A 12,539-nucleotide genomic window follows, 5' to 3' on the forward strand; every position below is an offset into this window, starting at 1 on the left:
ACACAAAAATACCCAAAGTTGGATTATCCATGTGGCAGTATTTGATGTACCGGTGGGCAGTAATATCATCTAAAGTGACTTTCCCCTTTATCAAAACTGTCTATATATTTTAGTTGTGTTTCTCAGCATAAAATAGAATTACCGCCGTTCTGAGAATTATTTGGACAGTCACCTTGGAATTTGCAAAACACTTTGGTTTTTTCCAATCTAGACCTGCATGATGACGCTGTTGTATTGGCACGCCCACAGTTGGGATCAGTCCATTATCTTGCTAGATGCTAGTAAAACACTGTTTTTTCGTAACGTCATGGGTTGGTTACCATACCTTAACAGGTTATATGTTGTATATGCATTCAAAGTGTTATTTTAAATTGTTATAACAATCTGAGTCCACCTGACATAACGCATTTTACAAAACAACTCCCGAGTGTTAAGTAACCCTAGGTATTAATGAACTCGTTGGTGAGAAGGCTCAAAGTAAATTTTGGATGCATTGCAGTTTTGCGACAGTTTTCGGCCAAACTAAAAAGTTGTTTTTGAAAGATACTGATTTTAATAGTATCAATATTTGCTAATCACATTCTGCTATCTAATTTGGGAAACCATCACCCTGTGTTTGATGTAGGTGCCATGGCAACATATACAATGCATGTAACTTAAATTTTCACATGAGATGCAAAGACCACCACCCTTTAACCATAGGTCAAAGTTCAAATCATAATATTGTGTTGATTTGTACAATGCTGTATCAGTAATACAATTTGCGATATGAATAGAGAAAATATATATTTACAAAACTGGAATTTTGTAAAATTACTCATAGAAATGCAGTAATTCAAAATATATTTAATTCTTTGTTGATTTGATGTAACAGTCTTGATGATTTTTGTGATGTTTATTTTCTTATATAAATTAAACTCAAGCAATGATATTATTTTAAGCATATTGTTTATTCATCAAAAATACATTTTATTCTGTCCATAATTTCACCATGGTTACAAATATTTAATAAATTAGTATAATTAAAACTTTGCATATTATCTCACTATTGCTTATAAAATTAACATCATTCGAACCATCTTAAAATTCCACTTATTAGTCATAAACACACAATAAAAACACCAATAAAAGTGGAAATTAGTTTCCATTGCCATGTAGTAAAGATGAATTACACCATTTGATAAACTTTAAATTATTCAACAATAAAAAAAACCCATAATATTCAACACAATTGACAATTTAATAACAAATAACAATTTTAATTTATACTAAAATCAAAACATCACAATATTATAATCAAATTATCATACTACCTAACATCTTGTTGCAGGATTTAAACAAAATAATTTCTATTACCTTATCTTGTTTATTTAAATATTATTATTGTTTAAACTTTTATTGTCATTATCATTATATATATTTCTGATAAATTCGAAATGTTAAATTTCCTGAGCAGTTGGAATAAAGTATTTTATCTTTTATATATTGAACTGGTGGTGCATAGTGGTTGTCGCATCAGACTCAGATCAGTAGACCCAAGTTCAAATCTCACCTTAGGCTGAACATCAAAAGGGTCGGCCTCTACTCTGGGTGAGTGTGCCACAGACTCAATGGGAAGGCAAATTCCACTGGCCGAATTTCATTCACTAACGAATGCTACTTTGGGGGAACCTTGGTTAAGGTCCGCAGGTGGTCGTCTTCGACTGAGTCTGGTTGACGCCAGAATAGTGCATTGATAGGGAGATGGCCACACGGCCCTGTCATGTAGTCCCAAACATGAATATGACTACTGTGGCAAAATGCACCATGTGTCAGCACAAGCACTTACAAAAACAAGTCAGGAGAGACAACAGTGACACTCAATGTCGCCTCAACTGTCGCCTGGCACAAAACATTTTTTTAAATAAAAAATTTGTTTTTTTTATATATCCTACTTATATATGTTTCTTTGTGTTCCTTCACACTGACTGACTAACTTACAGTCATATAACAAGTGTTGTAAGAGACATTGACAGTCTAAACTGATTTTGTGTACCATATTCAACAGTATACTTTGTTAAACACAATAGATGCAGATTGGTTCCAGCATTGAGCCAAAAAGATTTGCTCCATGTTTATACATATGTACCTTATGTATATTATTATGACATTTCACATTACCAAGAATTAATATATGGTGTCAATGTGTGCTTTATCCAGTGCTACCATATTTCCTCTTGTAAAAGTTGTAGGTGTGAATGAAATTAACTTAACGCCGACACAGACCACGATAATAACTGGACAGTACTTTAATCCACTTTTATCTGCTCAGATAAGTCTATGGTCAAAATAAGTCATATTTTAATGATCTTTTTCTGATCCTAGAAAATGCTTTAAAATATTGCTGTTTTAGCTAAAAAAAATATGATATATTAAAAGTAGATATCATGTTCTCACTTTCCTGCTGATTTCATTTTGTAAGTACTGGAAGTTCTTATCAATGTAACTGACATTCAAGACCTAGGCCTCCTATTACTATTATTATTATATTTTATTATTATTAATATAAAGAACTCTTTTGTGATGAGGATATTGGACTAGGTAGCTCTATGATTTGAAATGCACACTGTGAAATCAATTACATCCATGTACAGTATCAAAGTCAATAATTACAGAAAACAAGATATAAACAAGCAGCCTATGAACAATATGTATAGTATCAAAGCAATTGGACTTGCTGTTTTTAACAAGAAGTCGAAAATATCACTTTTTACCAAAAATAACAAAAAATATTCATCAAAATCTAAGAGAGGTCTGCCTAAGGTACATATACACCAATTATCAAAGCAATAAGAATTGTAGTTTTCAAGAAGAAGTTAAAAATGTAAAAAGTTGACACAGACGACGACAGACGACGATGGACAATCACTCATATGATAAGCTTCGCTTGACAAAGTCGACAGCGGCGCTAAAAAGGGATAAATTTGATTGCATATAATTAATATGTACAGATTTTAACCTAGAACTAATCAGGTCTGTGGAGTTGAACAGTTTTTGAGATATTAATGGAAAGGCTTAAAAATGATTAATTATTATGGAAATTAGATACTACCGGTAGTAATTAATATTATATGATTTCTACTAAAAACTGTGCATTACCTCGAAACACCTATGTACCACGCTCATCAAAATCTGATGATTGGTTCTTGAGTATCAGTGGAATGAACATAGACATACAGACAGGGTATCCTATTTGTATGTGTTTACATACATGTATACCGGTAAGTGTCAAAAAGTAAATAACTTATATCACAGTTGATCCATTGTTATACAACGAGCATCTCGGGGAGTGGTTGCTGGTCAATGAATCGCTGAAAACCAAATCTTGACAAATCAATTGTCTTGTAGCTCTGTTCAAGTAACAGTTCACTCATAGCTCGGCCTATGGCCGGTGCCTGTTGAATTCCATGACCAGAAAATCCATTTGCAAAGAAAAAATTTGAAATGACTGGATGTCCCCCGATGATAGCATTTTGATCTACAGTGTTGTAGTCATAGAAACCAGCCCACGCACATTTTAACTGTAAAAAAATTGAGATTTTTGAAAATGATTACAGCTGAAAAAATAACATATTTTGACATTTTTAATTTCTCTATCTAGTTTTCCAATACAATTTTGAATTAGAACACGTTTGATTGAATATCGCTTGCTCTGAATGTGTTGATTTATTAATAGTAGACAAGGTAGCTATATAAACCTCATACAAAATATGAAATGTTCAACAATTGATGTTTTCCAAGTTCTATTCTACCATGTTAGGACGCTGCAAATGCGCCATTTGTGCTAATCGTACTGTTTGAAGTTCGCATACGGTGGGGTCAAAAATCAATTTTGCACAGAAATATCAAAATTAAAAGGCTATTCTGCAAGCACTTATTAATACATTATTTGAAAATGTAAACTATCAAAAGGAGATGGATTTCCCATCTAAAGAAACAGTATAGTATTAACGGGCATTGATATTGCAGTCAAAGTTAAAACAATAAATGTTGCCGCTCTTCAATGATGATTTTTACGAGGATGCCAGAGTGTTTTGTGTTTTGATTATTTGATTGGTGGAAATATAGGAAAGTAACAGCCTTTACATTAGGCAAAACGATACTTGTTGAACTATCTATTGGTCTTTGAGTAGGTACAACAATTTATATGCAATGACAAGAAAACAATTGTGTTACTATAAAACGGTACTGTAAATGGATTAATTTTTACTGGATTTTAATTGCGCTATTTTCCCTAATAAGTAAAATCCGCTAAATTAAATCTACGTGAACATGTTAAAAAACAATAAAACTCATTGTTTCCTTGACAAATTTGTGAAATTAAAACACAGTGAACATGCTCAAAATATCAAAATAGTGAAATTAAATGTCAATGAAAATAACTACTTTTACAGTAATTCCTATTTTTGAGAAAACTATGACAACAAGATTACAAGCACTGTTATGCTGGACTGTGGTGATGCAACTTTCCGCTTGTTAGCTGTGAGAAATAATCTCAAACTGATTTGACAGATAACAAATAAATTAAAAATAATTGAATTAATTAGAAAATAGGAATATAAAATTTATTTTGAATTATTTCTTGACTAAGTATTTGATTATGAACTTTCAGTATGGAATGATACAGATTTGTTAAATACATTTCTCTATATTGCATCTCGTATATTCTGATAGACCATACAGTGACCCCACTGTGTGCGCCTACAGTGGAAATGGAATAAACATTCTTCTTTACAAAGAACTCATAAATCGTCAATTGGACTAAGTGTGAAGACTAGGTCAATACATTCAAAATTACATGCATGTTTGTGATCTGATGCAAGATGGCAGCCATTTTAGTGCTATAAATCTGCCATTACAAAACTTGATCTTGGTTGTGCATGGACAGACTTCTTCAAACATGGCGGCCATTTTGTTCTAATGAATTACTGTAAAATACTTTATTTTAGCTGGAATTAATTTCACTGAAAAGACTTTTTGATTGTTTTGTATGGAATTTATTTTCACAGATTTTTGAAAAGTTGAATGTAAAATATAGAAAAAAGGTATATTGCTGGATTTTATTTTCACTGAATCATTCCTTCAGCGAAAATAGCGAAAATTAAGTATTTTACAGTATAGCTCTGAAACATTTTACTACAAGCAGTAAAAAAAAAAGACACATAATAATATGCTTTCATTAATTGAGGTATTCTCATGATAGCTCAAATTATTCATAACTAAAAAAAGTGGGCTTTAAAATGAGCTGGTAATTTGAGTACTAAAATATACATGCAATGACACCACTCAATTCAACAGTTAATCTGAAAACATCTCACCTTAAGATTCTCAAACGCTTGTACACGCTTTGATAACAATGGCCATAACCGATCTTCAAACCAGTCATAATCAACATTCAGATTATTAACGCTCGGTTCTTCTTCCTGATATTGGAAACACACTCATGAAGTAATATTTGTGTTTGTTGGTCAGATGTAAGGAGGAACTTTATTAACTTTAGCCATGGACCAAATTCAATAGTTACTGGATTGATGGGTCATCTGTCTTAGATCATGTCTGATGGAATTTTCCACACAACGACTGCAGTTGTAGTTTTATCCAGACAACCTAAATTTGCATCATGTATTGATTCTGCTCCAAGTGGTTGCTAATAACAACTAACCTGGGAAGTATGTCATGAATTTTGAGGGGGACATTGGAAAAGAGAGGTGGGGGGGGGGGTAATTCTATAGTATGGTGATCTTTAAATCAACATTCGAAAAATCACACATAAGCGATATGCTAAAATCAAAGAAAGCTTAGAAAGAACTCCCATGTGCTGAGAGTATTGGAGACACATTAAAAATAATTACTTGTACTTGATTGAGATAGTGATGGAAAAGCTGAAAACTAATAATGCAAATCAGAAAATTAATATGAACAGATTTGAATGTAAAATTAATGAGGTCTGCGCAATGTAACAGACCATCTATGTACCAAGTTTTATTGAAATGTGATTGGAACCAAAAAAAATTATGAATTATTATGCTAATTAGGGAATTAATATAAACAGATTTTAATCCCAAACTAATCAGGTCTGTCTATTGTCCTACAGCATCCATGTAAAAAGTTTCATTGAAATGCGATGATTAGTACTTGAGAAATCAGTGTGAAAGCTGAAAATTAATTAATTATGCAAATTGGGTAATTAATATGCACAATTATTTACCCTACAACTAATCAGGTCTCTTGGATAGTCCTAAAGGATCTATGTACCAAGTTTCATTGAAATGTAATACTTACTACTTGAAACATCAAAAGCTGAAAATGAATTAATTATGCAAATTAGGTAATTAATATGCACTGATATTACCCTAAAAACTATCAGGTCTGTGCAGTGTCCTATGACATCTATGTACCAAGTTTCATCGAAATGTGATGATTAGTACTTGGGATATCAGTGGAAAAAACGAAAATTGTCTAATCATTATGCAAATTAGGTAATTAGTGATTAGGTAATTTTTACCAAAAACTGATCAAAACCTAGCATTAGTTTAGAGCATCTATGCACCAAGTTTCATCGAAATCCAATGAGTGGTTCTTTAGATATCAGTGGAACAGTCATGGAAGAGCTCATTGGCCCAGAGCATCTATGCACCAAGTTACATTAAAAACTGATGTACAGTTCTTGAGATATCAGTGGAACAGACGGACACACATACACACATACACACATACACACACACACACACATACATACACATACACACATACACACATACCCATACAGACACACTAACTGCAAAGACTCCCATTTTGTGCTTCGCACATGGGAGTAAAAAATGTCACGATCACAATCAGATTTTGTTCATTTTTAGATTTTGATTGTTGGTTGAAAAGAGACAGTATAAAGAACTATTTACTGACCTCAGAAGGTGATAAGCCACATATAAAGTTTCCACCAAGTCCTTCCCTTCTGAAATACGCTCCAGTTGGGTCAACAACAAGTGGACAATCCAAACCAGGTCCACTTGGGCAGTGATAAAAATAGACATATCGTTTCCTTGGCTCAACAGGAAGTGATACCGACATCTCATTATTCCCTTCTCCTATCTTTAGTAACTTTGAGAGATGACCGGCTTGAGGTCCCGCTGCGTTGACCACCACAGTTGCAGCCAGTGATCGCACCTCTGGACCATTTGGCATTGAAATCTATGGTAAAATTTACAAATATTGAAATCTACAGATATAACAATACTTGCATGTATGTATTGACAATGAATTTGATGTTGTCACGGAAACAGTAAGCTGAAAAAAAGAAAATCTAACATCCATCATTACCATAATCTAATTCATGTGGATATCATCAATATATATTTTTAATGATAGCAACAGAATATTCCAAAGCATTATACATGTACATGTACACTCAATCCTAATATTATTACTTTAGATTCACTGTAACTGTCATTAGTGACTACGCCGGTCATTTCACTCCATTCAGGTGTTACCTGTATTACATTATGCATGAACACTTTGCAGAATGAAGATCCAATCCAATCATTTCAATTGGTACAGACAGAATTTCTGCTGGGAATCCAACTTTTAATTAATTATTTCTTAACTATTAACATAATGACTTTCTTTGAAAAAAAAAAGATGAGGGGATTTAAAATCATTCCTTAACCCAAATATTGATGGTGCTGTTTAATACAGTTATAAAACACTCACATACCTTAACATTTTGTATTCTGTTATCATAATATGGATCATATGGCCCATTTTTTGGTATCTTGTCTTTCTTTATTGTGAATCCAGTTACATTACCGTGGACATACTGTACACCAAGTGATTTGGCTTTCTGTTTAAGGGCAGTGAGCAGACACCATGGATCGAACCATCCCTCGTTTGCAGTGCCTTAAGTAAAGATCACAATCAAAGCCTGTGACAAAAATTAGGAACTATGTTTTGTCATAGGCGGAAATATACATGAAAATAATTATAGGAGTTGTGATTAGGCTGTTGCACACAAGTGTGTATTGATATCATGCTAAGCTGAAGTGCTTCAGCATTGAGTTAAAAAAAACAAAAACAGTTTTTAAAAATTGTCAAATGTCTCAGCATTGACTTAACCGAGATGGTTCTATACTCTGATAAAAAAAAGCCAGATTGAGTAATTTTGTTGACCAGTATAGACTGGAGACAACAATATGCTGAATTGTTCAAGTTACTGATATTGAGATATGAACAATTAAGTTATAAAAGCATTGAGATACAAAAATTTTGAGTTACGTGCACCATAAATCCACATTTAGCAACTTGAACTTTAATTTGAACACTAAACTGAACTTAAATTTAGGGCCAACATCAATTTGTTGTTTTGTTTAACGTTTTATGTTTTTCCATAACTCGAAGTTAGAATAACAGTTAATTAAATTTGATCGTTAAACAAAACAACAAATCTATGTTTGGTAAACGGTTAATTAAAGTTTCAGTTACTAAATTTGGACATTCAAACAAAAACAAAAATATGTATTGCCTGTAACCCAAAGTTCTGCTAACTGTTAATTGAACATTGAATTACAATTAAAACATGGATTCTCAAAAGTGGGCGTGGTTTCTAAAATACTAGTATGGGTGTAGTCATTTGTGTAACTCAATGTGTTTGTATCTCAATGTATTGTAATTTGATGTCCGTAACTAGAACAATTCAGCATCTCAGAGACATCTCAGAGACAACATTGCTAGGTTCAAACCTTTGATAAATAAACAAGAAACCTGTCAGTGGGAAAAGCTCAGATGTATTTTTAGAACAAGCTGAAAGAAAGCAGAAACAAAATAAATTACAGTTTTAAGTTTAAAGTCAGAGTTTTAACCAAAAACATACCATAACTTGCCAGTTCTATTCCATCAGTATTTATCCATGGAAATTTTTCTTTGAGCTTTGTGACAGTCAGGAGCTCTACTTTAGCACCAAGCTCCCTAGCAACAAGAATATGTAAAAAGATAAATAATTATGTTATGAAGGATTTTGAAGACTAAAATACTTTATATTTTATATAATCTAGAAATCAAACTCAGCTTTCATCAACTATTTCTCTGCCTACTGCTATATATTATGGTGAACATTGTTGTCTGTAATATGGTTAGTTGAAAGTCAGTGAAATCTCACCTTATATCCGATGTTGACAAGTGTATGATTACTGTATTACAAATCTGATTTACAGGGACAAAGTTTTTATAGTATCCCTAAGTACAGTGAACATCATTTCTGTGGCGTCATTTCGAAAATGACACCTCTCTATTTGCACAGTGGTCATGTGATTAGACGGTTCCATTTTTTGTTGGAATATTTATTTCATATTATTTAAAAATAAGCTTTCTAAAAATATATAACTTGATGGGATTCAAAGAAAATGTTACTTCAGAAATGTGCTATGCAATTGCAATAGCAATAAACAATATCTACTATATCCTTAATCTTAGTTTTATCTCAATTGTGACCATTTGCTACTATATTGTTTTTGTTCAAGCATGAAAGCAGAGAAATATAAAAAGATAATGATGAAGAGAAGTGATAAAATAATAATGACAAATATATTCTGGAATAGTTAGTAAATTGTTCTTATCGTTACACATACCTCTGAATCTCGTAATTTGTTTTCATCTGTCGTACACCTTTTTCAGTCGCTAGAAATAGGTATCCATAGGGATTGAACTGGACATCTGGAGGGTCGGCGTCATCCACCGTCAAATGCTCTTTGATATTACGCAAAAACTCTGCACCATACATGGACAGCTGGATGTTTTCTGGCAGTGAAAATTGTTGCCGAATTCCACCAACTGACAATGATGATGATGCTCTAGTATACTGGAGTAAGTGTAAATGAAATGTTATATTCATATTATGTCTACCATAAATTATGAAGTGAAATATACGTGACGTGAAGTCATTAATATTTATACAGTTAAATTAATAGCTGCTTATTTTTTTACATTTTGATGCTGTATCTGTTTGTATCAATATTACCTAACAATTTATCTGCAAAATATCTGTGACTTTGGAAAACTTGACACTTCATCATCATTTTCAAGAAGCCAATCACGCAATTTCCTCTAGAGTTCATGAAAAAATCCTTGCTTTCAGGCATATGTATCAACACAGCATGGCATTCATTCGTTGTTTTTAAAAACAATCCTCATGTCCATTGAGAATATATATAGCAGTATAAATTAGTAATAAACTATGGTTTAACCAAAGACACTAGAAAAGTCTTATGTCTTTTGTTCAACTGTGTTGAAGTACATCCAATTACATTGTAAATTATCAGTCAGTCTGTCATGCAATTACACATGACAATTTATTTCAGTGGGTTCGGACCTGTTTGTCAAGTACGGTAAAATCTGTATTAAATGCCGCGGCTTCTATTAAAATGGTACAATACAACAGAGGGGATAAGGCTTTTATCAGAGATGCGGCTTCTAATACAGATTTGACGGTAGTCTTTGTGAGAGTTGCTTTAATTAATAACTTTGAAAAACATGTTTGAATATTCTCTAATTATACACAGGATAATTTTTGTTGACAACTTTAAAGTGTAAGACAAGGAATTATTTTACAGAACAATTGTTCACGGACCCATGCTTGTTTTTAAGATTCTCAATAATAGAGATTATTTTAAAAATATTTTTAATCAAACACGTCAATGAGTCTTTTTGTAATTGTGAGACTCAATCAAACATTTTAAAATTCTATTTAAAGAAATATATTGCCTATTTATAAGTACCGGTATATATTTGTATATTTTTTTTAGACGCATAAAATCCTTAGGAAAGGATAAAAAGGGTCTTACAGAAAGAAATTAAAAAAAAAACAAAAAAAAAAACTACAATCTAAAAAAAAAAACAAAAAAAAAAAAAAACAAGTCAAAAACAAAAAAATACAATTTGCAGCCAATGGTGAATACAGAATATAGAATGAACACAAAATGTGGCCTAATACACTGATAGTTGTTGCTGTTTTGTTCCATAACTGTTTTTTAAGAAGACAGCTAAGGCTGGTGCTAGAGTATGGTTTGCCATAATCAAAATGAATTTATTCTGACTATTTTCTTTATCAATATGTTTGTAATTCCTAACTTTGGTATTTGCTTTATTAGTAGTGCATGCGTAAATTACAGAGATTTTTCTATCTTCGGGGGCGGAGCTACGTCACAAGACGTTCGACGTCGAGCCGGTGAAAATTCGAGAAAACAACACAAACTCAACTTTGAAGTAATCCCGAACAACCAAATTTATATATGTTACACACGTAGGGCTAATCTTGTTACACTGTTCAGAGGAGTCTCAACAGTCATCCGAAAGTACCGTTTTCTGCGAGTTTTGGGCCTTTGTTTTCACCGCCATGGGTTGCCAGGCGGTGAAGATGCCCGAATGTCCCCCCCCCGAGGATGGTATAAATAAGGGAATATTTCAATTATTGAAGATGCGCTTCAAATAGAGCAAATAAAGAATTTCATGGTACATTATTTTGTACTACTAGTATGTGTGTTGCATGTTACATGGGCTCACTGGAAAGCAGCAGAGTTGGACCACCCTGTATAAAAATATTAAATAAATAAAAACAATCTAATGTACAATTCGAGAGATGAAGTATCGTCTAAACCTATCACGACAGTTTTTTTGTTTTGGTTTTCTTGTAACCACTGCTATTCCTATGGAATGTACAAGTATATGTAAACATTGTTCAGGTTATCATTCTTCACCTATAGCTCCTTATCGGCGCAAACAATCATTCTTGTCGGAGCAAGCAAACATTGTACAGTGTTCATCTCTAGAAAGGTTGAGAGTCATAACAATGCAAGTCCACAATAAACCCACTGCGATAAACCAAAATACACTATATAGAATACAATACTCACCGCTGGATCTCGTTCGATCACCACAACACGCATACCACGAACGATCTTTCTTTTCAAGAAATAGGCAATGCTGGAACCAACAAGACCACCACCAATAATGACAATGTCTGCTTCATCGGCAGGACGATTTTCTGTTGGCGCAAACGAATCTTTTTCTTTCAAACTTTTCTGGAACTCACTCAGAAAGCTCATGGATCTCACAAAGTGTGACATATCACTCTTACAAGTTGAATACACGCACCGACGTGCAATGCGACATACGGTAGACATTCCGGTAGGCGGTTCTGTGGCACATGTGAATCCGTATTATCAGCAATAACTCACATCCCTGAACGTCAACTAAGTATAGCCCGTGTCCATAATGATGTGGACAAACGCGTCACTTTCAGTTGATTGATGTGATCATAAAACCAGACAAGGTCGATTAAGGTCAAAGTAAAGTATAAGTGCGCCACCTATGGTGACACGAAGCTAAGTTTGTGTTGTTTTTTATCTCCAGATTTCTCGATTCATGTTAGCCATTTCTTTCTAGGGAAATGAGTCATTGACACGCAGATCGCCGCAAATAGCGCCACCTGTGTTGACACAATGGAAATGAGT

At 33.2% G+C, this 12,539-nt stretch overlaps 1 protein-coding gene across 1 annotated transcript; it reads right to left on the bottom strand.

Annotated features, from left to right (window-relative positions):
* Positions 1-931: 931 nt before the first annotated feature.
* LOC100378567 (FAD-dependent oxidoreductase domain-containing protein 1-like) lies at positions 932-12,458 on the bottom strand. The gene is made up of 7 exons (XM_002734317.3): positions 11,940-12,458; positions 9,660-9,889; positions 8,906-9,000; positions 7,754-7,935; positions 6,946-7,230; positions 5,358-5,462; positions 932-3,560 (listed from the first exon to the last, which is right to left on the bottom strand). The coding sequence occupies exons 1-7, from the start codon at positions 12,207-12,209 to the stop codon at positions 3,306-3,308; spliced, it is 1,422 nt and encodes a 473-aa protein (XP_002734363.3). The 5' UTR covers positions 12,210-12,458; the 3' UTR covers positions 932-3,305.
* Positions 12,459-12,539: the final 81 nt, after the last annotated feature.

Source organism: Saccoglossus kowalevskii, chromosome 17 (assembly GCF_978046115.1).
Source record: "Saccoglossus kowalevskii chromosome 17, keSacKowa6.1, whole genome shotgun sequence".
Lineage (NCBI taxonomy): Eukaryota > Metazoa > Hemichordata > Enteropneusta > Harrimaniidae > Saccoglossus > Saccoglossus kowalevskii.

What these genes read in the sequence shown, in the direction of transcription:
- LOC100378567 (XM_002734317.3), bottom strand. Translation starts at nt 12,209, where the DNA reads ATGTCTACCGTATGTCGCATTGCACGTCGGTGCGTGTATTCAACTTGT. An exon ending in TGATCGAACGAGATCCAGCG is followed by an intron (nt 9,890 to 11,939) that starts GTGAGTATTGTA and finishes CACTTACTCCAG; the next exon opens with TATACTAGAGCATCATCATC. An exon ending in AAGCGTTTGAGAATCTTAAG is followed by an intron (nt 3,561 to 5,357) that starts GTGAGATGTTTT and finishes ATTTTTTTACAG; the next exon opens with TTAAAATGTGCGTGGGCTGG.